Source organism: Pelodiscus sinensis, chromosome 6 (genome assembly GCF_052426305.1).
Source record: "Pelodiscus sinensis isolate ZL-2025 chromosome 6, ASM5242630v1, whole genome shotgun sequence".
Taxonomy (NCBI): domain Eukaryota; kingdom Metazoa; phylum Chordata; order Testudines; family Trionychidae; genus Pelodiscus; species Pelodiscus sinensis.
Window position 1 is genome coordinate 24,146,256 of NC_143057.1, and position 26,245 is coordinate 24,172,500.

The window sequence follows — 26,245 nt, forward strand, 5'->3', positions numbered from 1 at the left end:
GATTTATTTCTAATATCTGAACCATTTTTATAGCAATCTCTTAGTGAAAGGTGTTTGCTATTAAAAAGCCATGATAAAAATCCTCAGAAATTCAGAAAGATTTTGTTTTTCCTGTATAATTTTAACATCAAACAGCCAATTATCTAAAAACTTGTACCCAACTTCCTCTTTCCATTCTGAGTCTTCATATCCATTCCATTTTGGCAGCTCTGCTTTGACCACCAGCAAAGGTGCCAGTAGAAATGATGATTGTTGCAGTCTGGTCCTCTGCACAAAATGAAGTAGAGTGAGATCACATAAGTCACTAAGCACCATGAGAGGGTAATGACTTTTAGTCACAATTGATCGGTTCCATTTCTCTTTACCAATCTCTCGAGCCACCTGGATTCCTCTACCTATTTTTCTGGTTCTGCACCACAAAAGACAGAAATTTTACTGAAATCGCCTCCAAGTGAAAGCCATTTTATGGAGTTTAAAATACCTTGAATGTTGAATATTATGCTGCTCTGCAAAAGTTAACACCCTTCTCTGGTTAGTGCCGATCACATTGTATTCTTCTTTCACAGAACTGTAAAGATTAATTTCATGCCACATAAGCAAATCAAGCTTTAGGTCTCAATTTTAAATAACTAACCACTTTTAATGTATAAATGTTGTGATCAGCATTCACAAATAGAAGAATTAATATAAATTAATAGGTCTCCTCTCACTCATACCAATGTAACTCCTTTGATTTCATTTGGATGTTTATATTATTATAACTGATATGTATTGGTATAATATAACGAATATAAATTGGAGGTCCAGAAGTTAGGCTCATAACACTTTAAAATGTAGTGCTTCCTTTAACTTGTCGTAAAATTCTGCAAGCAGAGGAATTATTATTCTAACTAGAAGCCTAATTCTGACCTCAGATTCACACATGCAGCTTCCATTGAAGTGAATGGGAATTGAACATGCTGTGCAACTAAGGGCTGAATTTGTCCCAGTGTTTCTTTTGCGTTACCGATAAAAGAAATCCACAGACACTTCCTATACATTGCAAATCATAACTCTGGATCTCTCATATCTGTAATGTACATGCACAGTATAATAGTAATGACAGGTCGCTATTTTTTATCAATGTGTTTTGTTCTTCCTTAATCAGCCTACACAGCCTCAGGCACATCCCAAGCCAATCGATATGTGGGACTAAGCCCAAGAGACCCATCCTTCCTACACCAGCAACAGGTGGGCAAGTTTCACATAGGGGTAATGATACAGACAAGCTTTTGCAATATACCTTTCTAAATGCTGCCACTGACATCTTGGATTAGAATGGGATCCTAATGGTTTCAATAAGTCATGTGAAGACTAGAAATGCTAAAGACAAAAACCCCTCTAAAAACATCAGTATAGCAAATGCTTTTGTTTCTTAGATTTGTGCCACCTTAAGGAACTTTTTATAATGCCCCTTTAAATTACTTTCTTTTTGAAGAACTTAAAAGTAGATTTCATAAAAGGATATTAAGACTATGCCTGTGTAAAGTGTGCAAGAGACAAAATCAAGAATTCATTTCAAAACCAATCAAAATTAACAAAGATTAAACAGTATAAATTATGATTCTCAAGCGATTTCATATTTTCCAGATGTTTAAGCCTACATTTCTGCATTTTAGTTCCAGAAGATGTTATAAAGCCAAACTTTCAATGTCACACATCATCATTCCTAGTTTAAAAGGTTTAAATTGGTTTGCTGATTTCACTTGTGATAAAAAACACATTTTTGTTCTAGTTTCCTACATCATTTATGTTTCAAGTAGCATTTTAAATTTCACATCTCATTAATGCTGTAAATTTAATGCAAATGAAGTGTTTACCCAAACTGTGAAAATATACAGCCGAGATTAATGGTGGCTTATATACAAATTAGCTGCACTCAATAGCAGGGACATGCAAATACAAAAATCCCACATTGCTAGTAACAGTGTACACAAATTCAGACACTTTAGAATGTAAATATATTTATGAGGTATATATATGCTACTCCCAGATCCTGACAGTAGAAGAGTTTGAAATTCACACCACGTAAAATGTTTTTCAATTTAAAAATTGAATATGGAAGAAAGAAAAGGTGTGCGAAGTAGTTCCTATTATTTATAATACTGTTTTTTTTCTCAGGATTGGGTTCTTATCGACAGTTGATACTCATGACTGTTTTATTTTAACTTACATGCTCTGAGTTTGTTGTGACATAGCTATACTGCTGCATATGAACCTCCCCCATTCCAAGGCCAAAGTGGCAGTATGTATATATTAAAGATCACCACATGAAGAGTTCAGAGAAAATCATATAGATGATAGTTTATTCAAGATAATTGATGTTTTGCCATCTTTGTTAACCAGTGAGTCCCAACTGAAAACATTTGTAAACAATTACGAAAATACCACATAACAGTTGTTTTTTGCCAACTGTTGGCTTATCACTAAATTTTCTGGTATTTTTCTTTATTCACATCTCTAGGATTGCTATAGTAAAAAATGTGTCATAATTTCTATAATATGGCTCTATTTGACAAATGTACAGTATGTGTTCATTGTATTTTTAAACATATTCAAGATTTATAGGGTTAAAACCTATTTTTAAAAAACATTTGCACACATTTTCTGAAATACTGTGGCTGTGAAATTTTAAATGCTATGTTATACTACGTCTCTGACATCCAGTTATTGTTGGGATTTGCAAAACAAATTTAAATATATTTTATTTTAATTTATTGAGTCTCTGTTTTTCTATATTCTATTTAATACTTTTTGTTCTCGAGAACATTCAAAAGTTATAGAAATTGTTTCAAATCCCTAGAAAGTACTTACAGCCAGCTTAATTTTCTTGTATCCTGTATATTTTTTTGTCTTTATAATATATTTTAAGAATGAATTTGGATAATTTCAGCAGTCTCATTAAACCTGTAACCAAAAGGTTCAGGAAAAAAGTAAGCTTACACATTTTGTGCATGCACATTTACACGTTAGTTTCAAACCTGGAAAATATGTTGTGATTCAAATCCACTGTGTAAATTGAATATTCTAAAGTAGAGAGTTGTATAATGTCAATATTTGTTGTTTATTTAAAGTATCAGTTTTTTACATCCATATAGTAGCATCCCTATAGCAATATATATCTGCCATGTATTCTGCATTTGATTTTTAAATTACATATGATTGTATATACATGTGTGCGTGCTTACATATATGTAATATTAGGCAATATTTGATACTGTTGCATGCACTGAACTTTAATCATAAAATAAGCTTTTTAGCCCTAGATAAATAGTAATTCAGTGTGTGTATGTGTGTGTGTGTGTGTGTATGTGTGTATATATATATATATATATATATATATATATATATATATATATATATATATATATATATATGTAAAGTACAGTATACATAAAATAATTTAGAATTAACTAGTTGTTACCTTCATCATCCTAAATCCTAAAAAGCTCTCAGAGATGACAGTGCCACACATGTTTATTATCCAGAAAAGAAACCCACCAGAAATTGTCTAAATGACTTCAGTAGATAAAGGTTATCCTTTGGTAAGGCAGAAATGAGATTGATTTACTACATCCTTTCATTACTTTACAACAATTTAAAAGAGCACTTTTCTTGTGGCAGGTTCTGAATACATTTAGTTTAAAGCAGCCCATGATGAATGAAAAGGAAAATCAAGGGGTACATGAAATAAAGGCAATCAATCATTTTATATTAGCTGAGAGAAATTCTAAAGCAGAAAGCCAGTGGTTTTAGTTCCAGAAAGATCTTTTAAACATTCACTGTACCCTTTAATACACATTGACCTCTTAAGAATAAATATTGTCACAGGTAGGTTCTTTTACTTTGTTGGAGGGGCTTTATAGAGATTTATTCTTTCAGGTTATGGGAAGTATTGATGTATATTATTGAGAGTTTTTTGTTGTTGTTTAAAAAGAACCATAATGTAGCCTCTATAAATTATAGCAACAACCATAAATTTAAGCTGTATGTTATTTTGTGAATCTCTCTTATAAATAGACTTTTTAACAAAATAAAATGACAGTTCTTTTAAACTTCCAGTAAAATAATTTATGCACAAAATTGCTGGAATACTTACATTTATGGTGGGAAGCATTGAATATAATTTGGAAATATTGTGTGTGTGTGTCTGTGTGTGTAGCACCTTTGGGAGCAATGCATTTGCATTTACAGATCTGAATAGTGAGAAGAATATGCTATTACACATGTTACTTAGCATGCTACATTGATAATTAGAAAGGCAAGTTATGATGAAGCGTTATAAATCTATGCAGTATACATTTGTTGTGATCATTGGTTGGTGCTGGTTCTAATTGTCTTGAACGGCCAGGTATTTCATAATTGAAAATCAACAATAACACAACAAATTTCTCATGTTAACTGCATCTAGAAAGTCATCTACATAAGCAGTTCTTCATCAGAAATATGCTTATAAAGCATCTTATTGCTTTGTTGTAAAAAGTAGTCCATCCCCAAGCCCCCTAAATTGGCTATTATAAATTGTTAATAGCTACTTGATTAGAACATAAAAGTTTTCCTTAATTCATTAATCAATATGCAAAAGTTGTTAACTGTTAGTAATGGACTCATGTTTCTGGGGATGTTGCTTAATCTAAAGTCTCCTATTTAATCATTGTTCAAATGTTACCTTATAGTTAGAATTTTAGTAAGGTCTTTATTCTTAACTTTGTTGTGGGAAGTTGGTGGAGTGACTTCATGAACAGATGAATTCTGCATTGGCACACTGCAATCTCTGTGCTAAGAAATGTGTTGATTGAAATAGGAGTTTTGCATAAAAGGAAGATTGGATAATCTTCACAGCAGTATTGCATTATGTCTCCCCCCCCCCTCCCTCTCTAGTTCATATACACATTGCTTATATTTGAATTGTAGCAGACACTAGAGTTTCATGGTTTCCAAGTCTAGACTCACAGAAAAAGTGAAAAATTAGCTGTGGAACAAGCTGAAGTCCTCTGAGTTCTGTGGAGTTGTGCCAAAGTTTGATTTGAATCCTTGTTCTTGGGAGTCTACAGTCATAACACAGCACTCATTAGTAAAAGAGTTCAGTTTCAAAACTCCATGTTAATGGACAACAGGGCAGACGTCTGATGGATGGACAGATGGCGTCCTGCCTTCTTTCCAGCTCGCACAGTGTCTGCTCTGGATTCCTGGATAGAAGGATGGAGGTATTTCCTTGGTCTCATTCAGTTTTTATCACTGAATTCACAAAATACAATAGGAACAATAGGATTCTTAGTATCTGATCAAAATTACTTCAGGATCTAAAGTTTTTATGCTGCCAAAAACACCAGGATTTTACCTATTTAAAAGAAGAAAATATTTCTCTCTTGTGTTAATTGCACGTAAAATGTAATGGCTTCCCAATTAGTACGCTTCTTATTAAAAGTAAATAAATAAGTCACTAGGCCTGCTCTTGATGTTTCCATGCATAATTATTTAACTTTTAAAACACTTTTGAGTTTTTAGAAAGAGTAAATGGGAGATTATTTTCATTCTTTCATTAAGAAAACATGCAGGCAAGCACAAATGTCTTTAGTGAGAAAGTTATCATCCTGTGATACTATTAAACTTTAAAACTTTACTTTATAATGTATGTTAACTAATCTTGGGGCTAATAACTGAGCTGCTAAATTCCTCAGATCCTTACTGTACTTAATATAACAGCATGGATTTCACTAGAGTTTTGACTCTAAGGGTGTGGTATCCATTATGCATGATTTTCACACAGCTTTGACATTTATTAAGAGGTCATGATACCATTCTATAATAAGAAATACTTTAGACATCTTAAATGTATTTTCATACTAGAAAACTGTTAGCAGCATTTTGTTCCTATTTAATTGTTTCCTCTCCACAAGATTACTCTTTTCAAGGAATTTCTGCAGTAGAAAGTTGTTCTTTCCATATACATCCTTTTAGTTCTTGCGTTATGCTGCTCAGAATGGAAGGCCCTTCATACCATGTGTTACTGAAAATGTAAACTGAAATGACCACTGAAAACAGGGTCTGTTTTAAAAATGTTTTGGATGCACATCACTTTTGCTTCAGGCAAAAGACTGAAAGAAGAACACAAGTGGACCCTTAAACAGAGCTTCTCAGTAAAGTCAGGAAACAGGTTATCAACACTTAGGCTGTTCTTATTGTCTCTCTTATCATAATTGACAGTTTGACGTAAAACTTGATCACATGACTGCCAAAGAGGTATGTAAATGGATAAGAGGTCATCTTTCACATATGCTTGCTGGAAAGGAAACACATTTAAAGGAAGTTTCAGTCAAAACAATGACGGTATGCAAATGTTTAGCTTTATGGGCTTTTCTCAGATAACAAAAATCATAGCAGTCTCCTACCACTCACTCAGTTTTTCAGATGCATGTTTATCTTTACTGATGATCAAAGGGGCATGAGATCAGAATTAATATTAGGTAATAATTTTATTGAAATATGACAATATAAAGCCTGTTTAAATATTACCCCCTAAAATTATTTAAAGGATTGAGTAGTGGGATTGCAACTCTAATGTAAATGTATTGTAAATGTCCTTGTCATATGTGATTCTGTGAGAGAGGAATTTAAAACATTTGATTGCGTGTCACACCATTCTGCATAAGAAACATTGTAGAGGGGAAAGCTATGTACAGATGTTCTAGAAAGCTTCTAAAAAGTTTGTTTGGGACAACTTCTTGAATCCCTTTGCTTGGGTCCCTTTGCTTAAATGCCAAGGTGCCATGGTTACCAAAAGTCTAGGGGGGGAAAAGGCAAACTAGTGGGACCTTTGGCTCTGGCTCAGGTTGCTTAGTGCCACTTCAGTGACATAAAGTGGCAGGAGAACTGTTGTAAAAGAAGAGCCAGATCTTCTTCTGGACCAAGGGAAATCCTTGGGTGGCATACAGTCTGTTTTGTGCCACTCGCTCCTTCATTCTCTTTATAGAAGGCCTTTCAATTTGATGTTCCAGGATGAAGGTGAAGTACGTTGTACTCTGATCCGTAGGTGGCATAACGGCATATGCAACTTGCATAATTTTAGGTGCTTATAAATTATATTGAGGCTTTTTGGCCTTTGACTGGATCCATAATGACCTAAAATAACACAGAAAAATCTTAATATTAAAACTCCAGTGTCCAAATCTAGAAGCAAGTGTTATGTATCCCATTACAGAGCTGGAAATCTCCTGTTTTCACTGGTATGAAGTTCCCAGGTGAGAGTGTGGGAAGCATAGACCTCTCAGCCCTCGGTAATCAAGGGCACATCTGCAGTAGGAAATTATTTTGAAATCACTGAATTAGAAATAATAACTCCTGAAATAACTATTTTGAAATAAACTTGTTCCCCGAGGAAAGTAGGAGCACAGATTTCGAAATAACCAGCCCATTACTTTGAAATAACAGGTGTGGTAGTGTGGACACTCCACTTATTATTTAAAAATAAGGGGGATTATTTTGAAATAATTCTCTAGTGTAGACCTGGGCTAATAGAACTATGAAACCCCTCTGGGCTTGCAAAGGTGACCTGAGTGTGCAACTTCACTGCTGTCTCCACATTGTCTGCTCCATTGAAATCTTCCTCCCCGAACTGAGGTTTTTAGGCACTCTTTTATTAATCCAGGCCATGAGTAAAGATGCCAAACCATTTCTACCCCAGCAGTGGCACAAGATATCAGATTTTAAAGTGATATTGCTATGGCTATTGTTGGCCCAGAACTAAATCTTAGGCATACGGGGGAAATTCTACATGAAGAGTTGGGAAGAGGAAGCATTTCCCTGGTAGGTTAATTTTGAAAACAAAATGGTGGCTGCTTGAAACTGCTCAGAAGTTTGGAACAGTAAACATAAGCCACAGGGAAGTGGTTTAGAAGACAGCTGCTGCATTTTTAGGCTCTTGGAAGATTAATCATATGCTCCTCTAATTTAGCATGTTTATATATCTGGTGGGGCAGATGAATGGTACTATCCCAATTTACACTGTCTGAGGATCTGGCCATGTATGCATCTGTATATCTGTGTGTATGTATGCATGTCCAGTATATTTATATGTATATATATTATACATAAACCATAGTTACAATTATATGGATGTATGTGCATAATAAATAGAGTGTGTCATTAACATTTATGAAATAGATTCAAAAAGCCCTTGAAGTTTGTACAATTACACATTCAGGATATCTATTGTATATACTAAAATCCATATGAGTACTTTAGGGTGAAAATTACTGTTTATGCATAGTATCTGATTTATTAAATTGTAATGTATCAGCCATTTATTGCTTTACTCAAATACCAAGAGCAGTTAGGTTATATTACAAAGTAATTGTTTGTCAGATTTTTTAATTAGATGAGAACATAAAATCATTCAGTAGCAATAAGATCTGGTTTTGGCATTTCTATGGCTTATAACTAGTGGGGGTTTTGTTTGGTTGGTTTGGTCTAAATTTTGTAAAAAGGGAAAAAATGTTTCCATTTTTAAAACATTAGAAATCATGTTTCAACTGAAAGTGAATTTTATAACCAAGTCATAAGCCTTTAAAATATAGGCTTATAAAAAGAAAATGCTGACAGTGTGTTAAATATTGTAGCACAAATATAACCACTACACTTACTTGCTAGAGTATTTGAGGAGATATATTTTATTAGATTTCAAAATAAAAATACTGCTTATGAAACAGTTTCATATAGTGACTATGGTAAAATGCACACACCATACCTCTTCCTTTGAAATATTTAATATATTCTTTATAGTTAAACTCTAGGAAACTTTTTGGACTGAATGTTTCCTTTCCTTCTTAATTTAATGTAGTTTAGTCATGCTTATAATAGTCTTTAGAAGGTCTCTCAGAGTTCTTTAGCTAACAAACAAGAAACAAACCTTATGAAAACAGACTAACATTTCTATTTCTCAAATCTCAACTGCAGGAAACTTATGAGTGTAACAGTCAGACAGGGTCAAGACTGCAATATGGTCTTGTCTTTAACATATGTATTTATCAGGAAAGGGCTGTAGTTAATTGTGCTACTGTGTAAATCATTTCATTTAGTTTGTTTGCCATTGTCTGCAACTTTTAAAGGCACTTAAAATTTGCATGGAGAAAGAAAAATGCATTTTATGCAGTATATCTTAGAGTTCAAGTTATCTTTAATTCAAAGTATAGTATCATGTAAGATGAACAGTAATTTAATTATAGCATGGATATGCAGAGGTTAAAAACTATGCTTTTTGTATGTTTTCGTCTCAAGCCACATAAGTTTACTTTCTTAAACATAAAAATAAGCAGTATATCTTTTCAATAAATCTGCTAGCACTGTAGGGCAGCTGTTAAACAAACAGAGCTGTATAGGGTTACATGAACAATCTGTGAAGGGCAGAACTGATGATTTGGGGATCTGGGAAGAATTTGTTTCAGCTTACATTTAGTGCATTCCTCACTATATTTAAATGTAATAAAGTATTTTAAATGCTATTATTTTGAGTCTGGAACAAGATTAGATTATTTTATCACCTCTTGCTAAGTAATACCACTTTCAGTAACACTAAATTAATAAACCTCTATTATGAAATACATCTACCCTTCTAAAACAGTAAGATAGAGACATAAAGTTTGTGTAATTTGGGGACTTTTTCTATAATTGCATGTCTTCTGTATTTTACCAAATGCATGCTTCCAGATATTGATTATATTTTAACTTTACCTAGTACAGATTACTTAGTACATTGCATATAAAACACAGCATTTTGATTTTCTTTCTTAAAATATTTCACTATTGAACATTAACATTTTCTTTTATTCCAGCTCAGTTTGTAATCTAATAATGGCTAATTGTTATGTGCTAAACACTAGTTATTCTTTTATGCTTTATTAATAGAAGAGCATATTAAAGTAGCATTTTATTAAAATAAAAACAAAAATAGGAATTTTATTTTTCAGCATAATGGGGTTTATGTTCTTTTTGGGGGGGTTGTTTGTTTTTAAGTTACTTTTGGGGAAAGTAAGGTTTGTGCCATGTACAGTACTAGCTTGCATGTATTCATTTAAATACTAAAAACTGTAGTACTGCTCGATCCATATCTGACTGCTAGGTTTCAATTGACAGCTGAGGATTTGTGACTGGACCATGAATCAAAACGGCAGGCATTTATACCCCAGTGCCAGTGAGGATACATTGGGAATTACTTGGCAAAGGTAACATTTTAATTATTTCCAATGCTACACTACATCTAAAAAAGTTACATTGAGCTTAGTATCTGTTTTTAGCTGGCCTTCAGGATATATGTCAAAATTTAACCAAAACATATATGTATAACATTTCTTTAATACACATTTACATTATCTTTAATTTAAATTGAACGGTTAGAATATACTTTAGTTAAGCATCTGGGATGCCAAATGTTTGCTGTCAAGTGCAAGGCATTTGTAATTTTAAAGGACTGCAGAATTTAGGACATATAGTTTAAAGAACTACAGTAACATACTTTGGGGCTTACAGAATAATATGCAAAAGATGGTGTGATTAAAACAATAGGTGACTAATATAGCAATATATGCAGGTACTATTTTGAGAATGAATAATCATATTATCCATAGAACCAATTATATCTATCAAGCTTGGGATGTTATAGATTTAGGTCACTAGCATTCTCACAAAGGTAAGATGTAAACCATGTCTTTTATACATTAAAATACAAAATAATTAGAATTATAGTTATTTTCTTTGCATGCTAAAGAAACATTAGCTATTGATACAGAATCAATTACATACATATATATATATGTAAAATATGTATAATTGGGTAGGATAGTAGTAGGTGTGTGTGTGTGTGTGTGTGTGTGTGTGTGTGTGTATAAAAATAGATAATAATCAATTCCATTGTGGGATATCTCAGTCTTTCAGTTCTTTCAGATGCCCAATTCACTTTGACTTACCTCACTGGGGGGATTTTATATACATGCTGAAAAGCCCACAGATTTGGAGCCTAATAGACAAAGTAGTCTCTCCCCTACACTTATATCTCTTGGAGGCATGTGTATACAAATATGACAATGTATCATTGCTATCACTTTCCAAATAATTCATGTGCATATGTTTGTGAGCGTGTGTGGAAATATAAAATCTTGCTGTGCAATATGCTAGATGACATACCGTGTTTTCCGCTGATTGCTCAGTGTTTTAAGTATAAACTTGGAAATGTTTGATATTTGAATGGAAAGTTGGGTATTATATATGAATCCCAAATTTAAACTATTAAATCAGTATTGTTATAGCAATCTTACATAACAAATGATCTGCGACAGCTAAATTACTTGATTGCATGTATTTTCTGTACCTATTTCCTAATAATTTTGGAGTCTGGTGGGATTCTGAAATTATGTTGGAGCAGCAAGTGGCCAAAAGAATCATTTCTCACATCAGTACTCAGTTGCTACAACAAATGGGAAGTCGACTTAGTGGGTTCATCTCAGGTCCTCGAAGACAGTGATTCACATTATAAATCCCCATTGTATAGGTAGTTTTTATCCTTAGTTTTGTACTATCAAGAATGAATTCAAGTAAGCTATTGTAGCACAGAGTGTAACTTACTCTCCACACAGTCAAGAAGCTTATGAGCTAGTGATTGGGCCTTATCTTCAGGTGTTATAAATCAATGTAGTATTATTGCCTTCAGTGCAACTAGACAAGCCGAAGATTTGGCCCTGTGTATTGTGGACTTCAGTTGTCACGCTTACCACATGTGCTCCCTGGATGTAAATTGCTAAACAGGAAGACGGCAGGAGGGAGAAGACATGTAATCACAAATAGGTGGGGGTTATTTTTAAAATGTAGCCTTTTCGGATACATATAATCTTTTTAAACATCCGTGGAAAAGAAAACATGCAAGCATTAATGGGAGATACTATAACAAATAAACTAGGCAAATACAACTTAGATGGGTCTACTATAAGGTGTGTGCATAACTGGCTGGATAACCATTCTCAGAGAATATTTATTAACAGTTCACAATCATGCTGGAAGAGCATAACAAGTGGGGTTCCACAGGGGTCTGTTCTGGGACTGGTTCTGTTCAATATCTTTATCAATGATTTAGATATTGGCCTAAGTTTTCAGATGATACCAAGGAGGGAGGGATTGCAACTGCTTTGGAGGATAGGGTCATAATTCAAAATGATCGGGACAAACTGGAGAAATGGTCTGAGGTAAATAGGATGAAGTTTAATAAGGACAAATGCAAAGTACTCTACTCAGGAAGGAGCAATTAGTTTCACATGTACAGAATGGGAAGCAACTTTCTAGGAAGGAGTACTGCACAACTGAATCTAGGGGTCATAGTGGACCACAAGCTAAATATGAGTCAACAGTGTGATGCTGTTGCAAAAAAAGCAAACATGATTCTGGGATGCATTAACAGGATTGTTGTGAGTAAGATACGAGAAGTCATTCTTCCACTCTACTTAGTGCTGATTAGGCCTCAATTGGAGTATTATGTCCAGTTCTCGGCACCATATTTCAAGAAAGATATGGAGAAATTGAAGAAGGTCCAGAGAAGAGCAACAAGAATGATTAAAGGTCTAGAGAACATGAGCTATGAGGGAACACTGAAAGAATTGGGCTTGTTTAGTTTGGAAAGGAGAAGACTGAGAGGGACATGATAGTGGTTTTCAAGTACCTAAAAGAGTGTTACAAGGAAGAGGGAGAAAAATTGTTCTCCTTGGCCTCTGAGGATATGACAAGAAGCAATGGGCTTTAATTGCAGCAAGGGAGGTTTAGGTTGGACAATTAGAAAAACTTCCTAACTGTCAGGGTGGTTAAACACTGGAATAAATTACTCAGGAAGGTTGTGGAATCTCCATCTGTGGAGAGATTTCAAAGCATCTATCAGGGATGGTGTAGACCAGTGTTTCTGAAAGTGCTCTGTGAAACCACTTTGAGAAACACATTAAGAAACCACTTTGAGAAACACCCTGTTTTGTTTATTTACTGGTGCCGTGGCCACGGAGGCTCACGGCTTCCATTGGCTCCGTTTCACTCTTCGCAGCCAAGCAGAGCTGCGGGAATTGGTGGCCCAGCCCATGCCGCTTCCCGCGGCTCCTCTGGGCTGCAAAGAGTGAAACGGAGACAATGGGAGCCGTGAGGTTCCGTGGCCGCAGTGCCAATAAATAAACAAACCGGTGTGGCCAGTTAATGTGTTTCTCAAAGTGGTTTCACAGAACACTTTCAGAAACACAGGTCTAGACTGTGCTTGATCTTGCCATGAGGGCAGGGGACTGGACTTGATGATCTCTCAAGGTCCCTTCCAGATCTAGTGTTCTATGATTCTATGAAATGGGCAGTTTTCTTAAGTAAGCTTTTATATCATTACAAGAAAAAAATCTTAGGTCCTTTCTGAAGGTTTGGTAAAGCAGTATTTCATGCTTTAAACGAAAATAGAAAAGATTTCTTCCTCAAACTTGTTTGATCAGCATTTCCTCCATATCTGCAATACTCATTTGGATAATAGAGTGACTTTTATAAAAGCGGTTTGTGATTGTTTAAAGTTGCAACAACTAATGTTTTGTGATGCGCTGATTTTTGAGAAGTCTTTTTGAATATTTGTACTAATGGAGGTCAAAGAATTAGCAGTGCTTGAAAGTGAGGTTTTCTGTGTATGCATAGATCAGTTGATAGAAATGACCAAACTGAAAGTTTTCTCCATGCTTCACTATTGCGACCTTGCTCAACCCCAGCTTGGGGAGAGTCACCTTCTGTTATGGTCCCTATGCTTGTTCTTTGTGTGTACTTCATCTTATCTTTGGCTGCTAGTCATACCAAGCAGTGCTGAATGATCTATGGATTTTTAAACCAACTGCTATTTTTTTCTAGTAAAAGTATTTGTGAAGTAGTCTCTCTCTCTCTCTTTCTCTCTCTCTCTCTCTCTCTCTCTCTGTATTTATATATATATATATAGTTCTCAAACATTAACTTCTAAAATCACTAGAGAAATACAACATGGGTTATACAAAACAAGAAACTTAGGTCATCGATGCACTTATTTTAAAAAAAGAATAATTCTGTGTGTGGATAGTTATATAAACTCAGATGTATACTTCAGTTGGTTAAAATAAACACATTGGTGTCAGTGAAGGAGAAATTTACATGATGAAACATCTGTTCCACATTCTCAACAATAAGCAAAACCAGGGTTTTAGTTTAATAATTGGAATACATTTTATTTTGTTCTTGGTACCATGAAAGCCTAGAATTGACAACATTTTCATTATCTGGTGACTGCGTATATAATGTATTTGCTTGTTCCACTAAACATTAGGACCTTGGTTCAGAAAATCATTTAAGCATATGCTTAAAATAAAGCACATAAGTAATCTAGTTTATATAATGCTTAAAATTAAGCATGTGCCTAAGTGCTTCACTGATTTAAGACCTTGTAGTTCATTCTTTTTGTTGTACGGATGAAGATAATATTTAGAACTTATGTAAACAAAGGTCATTCGGCTCTTTGCTAAGACAGTTGGAAATATTTGGAATCAAATTGCAAAATACAGTTCCAAGCACTTCACAGTAAACAAAAGATGTACATAAGTAAAACTTAAGCCATGTGTGTGGTGGGGAAGGATTCTGTGAAATATATAGGTTGAGTACTTGATCCAGTGCTGTTATTTACCCACATGGTAGTCACGTTGACTCCAGTATGATGAACAAAGGGATGTGGGATTGGGCCCTTGTATACTTACCAGTTTTGGATATTTCCCAAGAAGACTTTTTCAAATTGTAAACAAACTACTAGTGGTAAAATGTACATTTTATCACAGATATTGTTAAGTTTCCTATTTTTCTCAACTACTATAATTTATATTTTAAAAAAACGCAGCTGCTCTTAAGGGTTAACTCTTACTTTAACATTACATTTACGCTACCCAGGCAAATGCACTAGGCTAGCATTTCCTGCCTTCAGTTTGTTATCTTGACACATAAGTACAGTACAACAGCTGGTTTGTTCCTGGAGCTCCTGAGGGGAGCTTTATTCTCAGAGTGCTGAATTTCCTTTTCAGCTTTAGCTGTAGGGGTGTTCAAAATGTTCAGTTTTTTAAGCAGCACTCTTTGCCCCTAGCGCTACTCTGGGGTTGTGATAATAATGCAGATAAGGCAATTGAATAGAATAATCTCCAGTTCGTAGGGCAGTGGGAGGGGAGGTGGAAATTGCTAAGATTGTTTTTCCAAACCATAGTACCTTGTGTCTGTTCAAATCTAGTGAACATACAAAATCATTAACAAGTGAATTATCGCTAAGTGTTTCTATAATGATCTGTTGCATTAAAAAATTAATACATAATTTCTGCAGCGCATATTTGTTTGGGATAAAAGTACAAACTTGTGAAAGAAGAAGTGAAAATCTTCTAGTGAGAAAAGTGTTCACAGCAGACAAATGCAAGGATTTCTGATCTTTATCCATTTAAATTGCTCTCTTAAAGTTTCACCCAACTCTGTGATAAAGAAAGATGTGCAGAACATTATGTTTCCTTTCCATCTCGGCAAACATCTTCAGAACACTTCCTAAGGAATTAATTGTATTCCAGCCAGACTTGCATGCTGCCATCCCACAGGAAATGGGTCAGCAATCCATTAAGATGCCATTAGATAATCTAATTTGGAACTTAATCTCTAAATTAACCATGCTCCATACTTGAAGCATACTTGAGAGAAAGAAAAAAAGTTTATGTTTGAATCGATAGGGGAGCCGAAGCGTGAAGAAGGCTGTTTGTTTTTTCTGTAGCTGTGGTCACGTCTCAAGCCGTCTGGTAACCAGGAGAAACCAGACATGATGTAATTCCAGATTGAACTTGAACTTCGGGGACTTAGAATGGGGGAACAATGGACCATAGGAATCAATAATGTCCATTTTCCACATGATTATGTTTGGAGCTTTAAGTTAACCTTTATGGGAGCATCAGCAAGAATCTGCAGTGCAACCAAAATGAGATGATCTAGAGGCAAGTTGTTGAGTAAAGAAAACAACTTTTCCAGTGATATTTTCTGAGTGGCACTGCAGATTCCAGCAGGATTAGGAAAGTTCCCGCTCTGCAGTAAATCGGTTGCCTGCTCTGAGCAGTCTTTGTTCACTTAGGTAGGACAAACTTAATCTTACGTTTCCTGTCAGATGATTTTTGGCAGCAGTTTTAGGGAAGGAGGAGCATGTTACAGAAAATTCCCAAGTGTAAACGGTACCATTAACTCCTTGGTGACTCTGGAATTTTATCTACTAGCCATTTTATCTCAAGTTGTTTCATTTTAAGCAATAAAACTGCACTTTTTCTTTGCTGCAAAGAAGATGTTCACTTGCATTTAGTGTGTTTGTTAAACAAAGCAATGCTAACTGTATTTACCAAAGTACTAACACATGGCATTTAATAAATTACTGGTTTGAATTATAAAGTAGGATGTGCAAGAAAAAAGTATAAAATTCTGTGATTCAGAATTTAAAAAAAATATATTTCTATTGAACATTTTTAAGAAGAGAATCGGTATCATGTTAAGAGTACAGGAATAACCAGTCTGGGTGCTGAAATGCAGTCTTTAGCCTTTTCTTTACTGCACTGCAAACTTTTATCGTTAAGTGGAATTTTCCTGTTTTCTTGTTAATTATTTGGCCTGATACTTTTGCTTGAAACTATAGAATCTTTTTATCTTAGAGGATTAGCTCACATAAAAGAATCAAATCATCCTGTGCAAAACATTCATATGTGTTAGTTGAAGGACTCTCTTAGATCTCCTTTCTTCCCTCTCCCCATCAGCCCTACTGCAGGGACACCCAAAACCCACGTATCTTTCTGTGTGCTAAGAAATCTGTGCCTCTGCACGGTCTCTGGGAACTTCCACTTTCCATAACTCAGCTTTCTGGCAGCTAGCTTTCCAGCTGGTTTCTGCCTTGGGCATCTCACCCTCTCTCAACTTAGTCAGGGTCCACCGCACAGATTGGATGTACACAAAAATCTGTCTGAACTAACTTTGCTGAGGACTTTCTCTGATGTTGATATGGCCCCCTTTCCCTATTTTTCACTCTAATCCACATTTAGAGGTCCATGGAGAGGGAACAGAATTCCACAGAAGCGGAACTCCCTTGCTTCTAATTCCCCTTGGCAAAGATCAGTAGAATTTTCATCTCCATCTGCTAGATTGGGAGGATGATTTCTGCTCAATTAAAGTTTAAAAAGCTTCCTAAGTTAAGCAGAGATATACTTAACATAGTATCTTTTAAATAAACACCCACTTCTGAGGCAGAATGTGGCAGATGTTCAACTCCACACTAACTCCACACACACACACCAGTTTAGGACAGAAAGTACTATACTCATGAGAAACTCAAGGGGGAATTAATATAGGCAGAAATACCCAAATTTGAATTTAGCCAGGACACTGGAGTTAACACCATTACTCCTGAAAAGTGCCCGTGTGATCTTCATGTCCAAAACTCGCCACAAGTTTAACGTCATGTCTCAACTGAAAGAGAGCATTTTCAAGCAATACAGTGCCCTCTATTGCTAGAGACTTAACTTGATATTGGTGCAGATTGTTTAGCATAAGTAGTTAACACCTTATTTCAAGGGACCATTCAAGGAGCAGCTAACCATTAATAGCTTTCTAGATATGAATGGGGAAGAGTTAGTGGGCTATGGATAGGGTTCTACCAGATGTATGGTCCATTTGGTCAATTTCATGGTCAGATGATTTTAAAAATAGTAAATTTCATTATTTCAACTATTTAAATCTGAAATTTCACAGTCCAGACTTGGAAAGGAGGGGGTCGCAAAGTTAGTCGGGGTGGTGATTGTGGTACTGCTTCCCTTTCTTCTGCACTGCTGCTGCTGGTGGCCCTGTCTTCAGAGCTGGGTAGCTGGAGAACAGTGGCTGCTGGGCAGAGCCAGCTCCAATAGCAGCAGAGCAGAAGCAAGGATGGCATTGCATGGGCATTGCCACCCTTCCTTCTGCATGGCTACCTGAAGGAGTCGGGCCCTCAGTCAGCAGCTGCCACTCTCCACCCACCCAGCTCTGTAGGCCGCGCAAAAGTAAGTGTGGTAATACCATAACCCCCTGTAAAATAAACTTGCCACTCCTTTTTGGGTCGGGAGCGCCACTTTGACAAATGCTGGTCTCCTCTGTGAAATTTGTATAGCACAGGGAAAAACCAAAACAGACCAGATTCTGCCAGGAGGATTTCCGAGTCTGTGACATTGTGGCCGTGAATTTGGTGGGGGCCCTAGTTATGGATTGTTGTAATAAAGTCTCTTTTCAGCTCATGACTTTTAGGGTCTGGCGATGTTATTAATTTAAGCTCCCGGGCTCATCTTTTGAAGGTATAGTGCAAGTTTCCTTTGAGGATGGGAACTGAGAGGTCAGCTATAGAGTGATCACTTTTAAACAGTGTTCACCCACAGGTGAGGGGGTGTTTTTGTCTTTTTTCATTTTTCTTTTGTAGTTCATTAGAGAGCATAGCAATTGATTTCATCCACATGGTTGTTATTAAGGCAATTAGTTCCATGGCTGAGTTCAGCACTGTTCCTAGGGGGCATGGAGCCCTGGGCAACTCCTCCTCCCCACAGGCCCCACCGTCTGCCCTGCCTCTGATCTACCCTGTGTCCCTACCATGCCCCCATTGCACCTCTTGCTCAAAGCCCTCCCCCACCCCCCTTCCTCATGTGAGCCGGGGGATTACTGGGAGGCCAGGAACAGGGCAGCAGCAAGAGGTGTTCCTTTTCCCCCCACTCACCATGGTGGCAAAAGCTGGAGCGACCTGGTAGCCTGCTGGGTCACTCCCTTTCCTGCATATTTTCTTATACTGGTTGAACCTCTCTAGTCAGGTTCCCAGGGTGCCAGACTGGTGCTGAACCAGAGAATTTGCCAGACCATGGGAGATCAATACGGTCTAGCAGCATTATCAACACTTCTGCTGCTTACTGGACTCTTAGGAGTACCGTAAATTAGAACTACAGAACCAGCACAGCACAGAGAGTCAGGACTGGCAGCTATAAACCAACTTTATGGGACTGCAGAAAACTTGGCCATACCCATGAAAAGTGGGCATCCGTCTAACTAAAATTCTTTCGGACCACGGATGTTGCTGGACCAGAGTGCCAGACTAGAAAGGTTCAACCTGTGCTTGAAACTGACCATTTCTAGGTGGTAGGACATGTCTGTCTGAGGAAAATCATGATATTCATGGGCAAGTGGTAAGGCACGGCTAGGGGAGGAAAGCCCCTCACCTCACCTCCAGCCCAGTCCCTTCTTCTGAACGCCCCCCCTCCCAGGAGGCAGGGCAGTGTGCCATGCACCTGGTCTCCCTCCCAACCACAGAGGACATGCTGCACCATGCAACCTGGCTCAGCCCAGCCTCTCCAGCCCCAGAGCACTGGGAGAGGAAGGAGGATGCTCCACGCAGCGCGTCCTGTCTAGCCCTGGGGAAGGAGGAGGGCAGAGGGTGTGTGTCATGGCCCCAGCCCTGCCTCTCCAGCCCCAGAGCACAGGGAAGGCAGGCACTGGGGGCAGCAACACTCTGCCCCAGAACTCCTAATGCAGGCGGAGTGTGGGCAGGGCTATTCCTGGCAGTTTGGGAAGGCAGATCCTCCCCCGGCTTCACCTACCAGACACCCATGATTATATTACATTGAATTCTCATAAGTATTGTTCTAGTTTTGCAAACTCTAGAAACCATTCACCTAAAAGTACCAGTACTTTGAAGCAGGGTAGATTGCTGAAAAAGACTGTAGGGGCTGTCTTCCATTGTGACGGGGAAGAGTGAGGAGGAACTAGCCACTACTCAGCAGTTCAGTTTAGATTTAAAATGTACAGACACCTAAATTGTGATTCTGTTCTCATCAAAGCACTTGAATACTATTGCACTGGCATGCTTTGCCTTCTGTTATTTTCACTCTTATCCAGAAGAGTGTGCATTAGATACTAGAAGAGCAACCTTATGTCTTATAATTGTTAAGTTAACCCACATACTGGTAGTAAGAGGCTTATAAAACTCAGATGGAATCTGCATAGTGTTAATGTATGAGATTTATTCTTCCCCAAGGATTCATAAACAGTATTGACAAATATATTGCACACTGCATTTGTGACATGGCCATAATGTAAGATGGGAGGTTTGAAAGGTTTAAATAAACATCTAAATTAAATTTGTTAGTCATAGTGCAACAACAGTCCTATTAGTCACTTACTGCAATTTATTTTTATTGAACATTTTCCAAAACAATAAAGATCTGTGTTTCCTCTCTATAAGTACTGGATAAGAAATTTGCTACAAACAGTAATTTGTTTTTTATCAGCATACACTGCTGTCTTTCATATACTGTAGTCATTAGGAGGTTTTCAACTTAAAAAAAAAAGTCAGATCAACTTCCAGCTGCTAAAATACACAGTGAAGTCTCCAAAAAGATAACCTGTAAGCAGTTTATTTGGACTTTTTGCAATGTAAATGATTTACCTTTCTAATCCCATGTTCAATCTGCCACATAAATTACATTCTTTTAGTTATGCTTCTGTTGTAAGTGGCTAAAGCCACAAATCCTGAGAAGTTTTTCTTTAGAATGTTTTTATTTATTTATTTATTGCCCTTTTCTATTACTACAGTTTCCCATGCATGGAGCCACATGAAATTATTTTGATTGTTTCACTAGCTGTCACCTCATAATGCATTTTGTAACATTGCTCACATTAAAATGGAATAATGAACAATTATGCATTGTTGAACAACAAATAGTGAAAGAAGACGAGAAGAGAGATGTTGAAACAATTAAGCCCCTTACATCAGATCTTGGTACCACAATCAGATCATGTTGGGCAAATCTTTCATGTATAAATGGATTAAAATCTTTGTGCCTTTTTTTAAGATTCATTGTGTGGCTATCTCCACTTTTTAATATCCAGGAGAATAAAAATTTTCTCTTAGGCAAACAATAATAAAGCACCAAGTTCATCAAAGCTCACAATTTTTTTTTGAGGAAATAGGAAATTTAAGATGATCATAAAGTTTTACTAGATTTGCAAGATCTAAAAACTCATGTCAAAAATAGCAACACCCGTGGGCAGATTTCTAGTGGGATTCGTGTTAGTGTTTAAGGATTTGTGCATTTTGAAAAAACCGTTGGGTGGTGGTATTTCTATAGACATTATTACATAAATCTCACTGTGACCATGATCCATATAATTTACTGAGGCCAACCCCTCCTGCTCCGATGAGAGTTTTACCATTGATTTAAAAAAGAGCAAGATTGTTAATGTAAGCCAAAATTTTTCAATTTACGTGTGTAAAATTAGGCATCTAAACACGTGTGGTCTGTTTTTCAGATGTGTAGAGGACACAAGCTCATATCATAGTCACAAATTTAGAAATAAAAGAAGTCCTATGGCTTTAGAAATGTTGGTGTTAGTTTCAGTTTTACACAAAAGTATACTTCCAAATGTACTAGGTTTAAAGAGACGAAGAAGAAAATATCTGATTAAAGGGCGAAAAAAGGTTCTTTTTTCCCTTTAGTTTTAATTATCTGAGGAACATGTTTCATGGACTTTTCAAAATAATTATACTTTTCTATGTTTGCATAGCAACAGTTGAAAAGATTGCAAAAACCTACCACATATAATCTTAATTACTATCTATGCATTTTAGTATTGATAAATGGGGTCTGATTTCCTCTTGATGCATGCTTCTAAATCACATTAGCACTAACCAAGCATGTGCATGTATTTGGGAAACAGGATCATAAATGGATGATCAAAGAAATGGGAAAGAAGAAAACGTCATTCCCTCACCAAAAAATATAATAAATATGGGTATCAGATTTCAACTTATGTAGATGTTTTCCAAAAAAGTACATAGCAGATACACAACAGATTAAACATGTGTGTACTTGGATAGGCAGGACCAAATGGATCCATAAGTATTCAAATACCTACTGTGCACACATCCTTTGTTATAAATTAATTGCTTGCACTGGTGTGCATGCCTGATTTTGACAATCTGACCCGGAATATATGTTTCAATTTGATATAATGATCTCTCTTATCATGCTTATGTTTGCTGAACAATATATGGCCAAACTTCCCAAAGAATTCATTATTCATCAGCTTCCTGTTAAGTACCTACATAAAAGGCTAGATCTTCAAAGAGCTCAGGTCTTTCAAAAGAGCTTTTTTGAAAATCTGGCCCCAATTGTCAGCACTATACACTTTGGGAAATCTGACCTGGAATGAATAAGGACCTAACTTTGCAAATACTTTCCCACTAGGTGTAATTCTTATTACTGATAGTTACTACTTGGTAAAAATCTACATGTTAATAGGGCTTAGATTCCTTAGTGACACAGGTGCTATTGAGTATGGAATCTAGGTTTCTAAGGCCTTTTGAAAACGTTACCTACTGTGTCTTCAGCAGATGTACTTATTTCATAATTTTTACATATGACCGTAAGTATTTGAATATTGACTCCTAAATTATCTGATGTTCCTTGTCTGTTTCTCCATAGGACTGTAATAAGGAATGTACACTTGCTTTTGAAAATGTCTAGAAAATTGTATGTTTTCATGTATTAAAGCTGAAAATATTTCTTTCAGCAAAATCTGCTGCATTTTAGACTCGTGCATCTCACAGGCACATAATTTAATGGAGAGAGGGGTTGAGCTTTTGTGATGGAAGGGATAGAAGATTTATTAAATTACAGAAGAGACAAAAGAGATGTAGATTGTACATTATGTGTCCGTTTAAGTGATATAACATGTACACTGTAACGGATTGAATAGTTCTTAAAATCAGAGCCGTGGTATTATGAGTTCTCATAATGTAGTTTTTTGCACCTGCTCATAAACTTGCCTCTTTAACCGGGGATTCATTAAATAAGCAGGCTATTTAGTGTACAATTACAATAACACTAGTGCAATTCATATTAACACATTTAATTTTGTCTTCCAATTATGCTTTTGCAAAGGAAACTGTACATACTTGAATTTCAAGTGACTGTAATAAATTTACCATCTTAAATTTATCTTAATAGTACTATTTATAATGAATATTAATTATGTTTTTATTGTTGCAACATTCTTAATCTTTATTTTGTTTTCTCTCTCTCTCTCTCTTTTCCTCTCCCAACAGTCCTGGTACCTGGGCTAGCTTGGTCCCTTTTCAAGTATCAAACAGGACACCAATCCTGCCAACAAATGTCCAGAATTATGGTTTGAACATAATTGGAGAGCCTTTCCTTCAAGCAGAAACAAGCAACTGAGGGAAAATGGAACAAAACAAAAATTATAAAGAAAAAAAGAGAAAGGAAGACAGGACAAAAAAAAAAAATGAAACTGAAGAAAGAAGAAAAATAGACCAGCAATTGCAGCATTTACAATCACTGATTCCCTTAAGGTTGAAACTGTAATGACATAAAAAGGGTCGATGATATTTCACTGATGGATAGAATGCAGCCACTGCTAAGTAGCCTTTGTTATTTGAAGTCCGCTGGGAAATAGATGTTCTGTCTCTGACAATATATTTTAACTGACTTTCTAGATGCCTTAATATTTGCATGATAAGCTAGTTTTATTGGTTTAGTATTCTTGTTGTTTACGCATGGGATCACTATTCCTGGTTATCTCACAAAACAAAGGCTAGGCAGCAGCAGCGCTGCAAGAGGACAAGGGCTGTGAGACAGCCGTTTTCTCAATTCAAAGTTAAAAAACAAACTCTGTAGCCTTTAGTTATCAGTACAGATTTATTAAACTTTGGCCCTTAACCCAGCCTTTTCTAGTGTGTTACCTAGTCTGGAATTTTCCAAGTCAGTATGAACATAGGCTCTATGGAAGAAATGCCTCTATGTAAGTAAAAGTGTTATCTCCTCTTACAACAGTAAAAAATATTTTACATTTTTACCCACTAAAGAATACTTACAGAGGCAAGTGCAATTTAAAAATATATCTAAAGGGGAACATCATTATAAGTCCTTCAGCCCTTGGACTCTAAATTGAGGGGATTAAAAAGAATTTTAAATTACTTTGAGCAAATTTATTTTCCCCTCAGTTTTGAGGGCATTAAATAAAGACAAATCACGTCATTGAGAAGAAGAAATTAATGGAAACACAGCACTTATGTTGGTTTAGCTGCTGCCTCCATGGAGGGGTAGGATTTATTTATTTAAAGTTACTGGTTGCATCAAGAACCCATAGGGTAAATGTAAAGTTCTATAAAATCTGCATCATAGAGACAAAGAGGAAGGCAAATCCATGTCACAAAGGCAAAGCTTACAGTTTACAAACTGGGAATAGCTGGGTGGGTGGGTGGGTAAGATATATTTAAACATGCACTCTCAAACAAGTCTAGTCACAGGGTGCTGAAAACTTGCATGGTGCTTTCAGAAATTAGCCTTGTTCAACACATTTCTCATATTGACAGAACAGTAATGTGCATGGGCAGACACATTTTGCCTCTGTGTCTCTTAAAACTAATTAATTGATTAAAAATACTCTTTCCAGTAATCCTAATTTGCACGAAGTTATAATGTCCACATTACGTGCCTTGCCTTGAAATCTTAAAAAAAGTGACATCACTCTACTTGTTTTGCTGCATTTATTATCATTTTAAATCTTTACCATTTTTATGACAAAATATTTTGTACTCCAGATGGGGGGAAAAGTGTGACATCATGGATTTTTTAGACAGTTATACCTTTATCTCACATTTATAAAGCATATCATGGCTGTGTATAGTTGCCGCTTAAAAATTGTAATCGACCAGCAATATTTTCAGTATTTTGGTGTTTTTTCTATTAACCTTTCATGTTTTTCATCTTCCAATTAATATTTGGGAGGGGGGGTTCAAATTTATATGAATTATGCAATACCAAGTTTTGCCTATGTAGGTAGTGCTTTTAGCTGTATTGGTTATTATAGGTAAGTACACAGATTTAAAAGAGAAAAAAAAAAGAATAATGTATGCTTTTTTTTTTTTGTTTGTTTTAATTGACCAAAGTGGGTACTGCTATTTTTGCAGTGTGATGAGGTCCTTTTGTGTACTGAGAGATGGACAGGGGATTTTTTTTATACATATATATATATTCTGGGGAGGGTGGGGAGGATTTTTAACACTTTACAGTGTAGCTGTGAAGCAGTGCACTCTTAGCCAGGCAAGGACTGCAAAGCGACTGTTCTGCCTACTGTGACAAACTTTCAAATAGGTTCCCTCTTTTTAACTTCCCACCTGGGGTGCAAGCTGAACTCATTTCTGGATATTTTTTTTAAAGGATTCTGTTGGAGGCAGACTTGACTTGAGGAAATTGTTTTACTTTTTTATTTCAAGAGGTCAAGACCCACAGTGAGGCCGCGTCTCTTTAATTTTTGGTAAAGGTATTATATCCCAAAATGTACTCTCTTAGAAGGTGTTTTAGCTAGAATGACATGGAAACCCTCTTTCTTCTATGAGATGCACATACTGGGCCAAATTCTTTGTGGCTTAACTGTTGATTTCAGTTGACTCCAAAGGAGTTATGCCACCAGAGAATTTTGAGAACTATATTTAAATGACTGGCAAATGCTCTTTTTCCCTAAGGAAAAGAGTTGCTGTTCTGTTGTTTTTAGTTTATTTACACACAGCATCTGAATTACAGGCATCTACCTTAGCAAACCAATGCCGGAGGTTTAGAATTTCTTCACGTACAAAAGGTCAGATGGAAAGCTACAGTTCTGTACGGTAACTTAAATGGAATTAGAATACAGTGTAAATAAAAGTTTATTTGAAGTAATGTAAAATCTTACAGACTAGCTGGCCTAATGCTGCAAACCTTGTGTACATAAGAACTCTGCTTTACAGCTCAGCTTGGGGAGAATTTGCCCTTTAGTGCACACCCTTTTATTGGGGTGTGGGTGCAGGGGAGAATAAACTGCTGAGAATTAAGCAGCCTGTGTGATAACTGAGCCCATTTCTCCACTAGCTTTTTGTCTTCAAATTTGCCATCATTGATCTACCACTGGCATGTAGTTCTAGCAATGGTAGTGCACTGCTGAGAGCCCTAGTGGCTACTAGGTGCTGGCATTTTTTTACTACTGTGTCATCTAGCCCTCCTCAGAGCAAGTCCAGATGACACAATAATTAAACACAGTGGCAGTTTCAAGCACTATATCTCCACTAGTGCTCCCACCGATG

The 26,245-nt window shown here is 36.3% G+C and overlaps 1 protein-coding gene across 11 annotated transcripts in view; it reads left to right on the forward strand.

Annotated features, from left to right (window-relative positions):
- NFIB (nuclear factor I B) overlaps positions 1-26,245 on the forward strand; it is a 245,514-nt gene that overhangs the window by 215,691 nt on the left and 3,578 nt on the right. For 6 of the 11 annotated variants that reach the window (XM_075931560.2, XM_075931559.2, XM_075931562.2 and 3 more), the window contains 3 exons: positions 1,148-1,230; positions 10,171-10,259; positions 23,213-26,245. The exon at positions 23,213-26,245 is cut by the window's right edge and continues 3,578 nt beyond it. In XM_075931560.2, coding sequence (XP_075787675.2) covers positions 1,148-1,230; positions 10,171-10,259; positions 23,213-23,342 — 302 coding nt within the window. In that variant the 3' untranslated portion in view covers positions 23,343-26,245. The remainder of the gene's footprint in view (positions 1-1,147; positions 1,231-10,170; positions 10,260-23,212) is intronic. The other 5 variants (XM_075931566.2, XM_075931568.2, XM_075931563.2 and 2 more) reach the window with 3 other exon arrangements.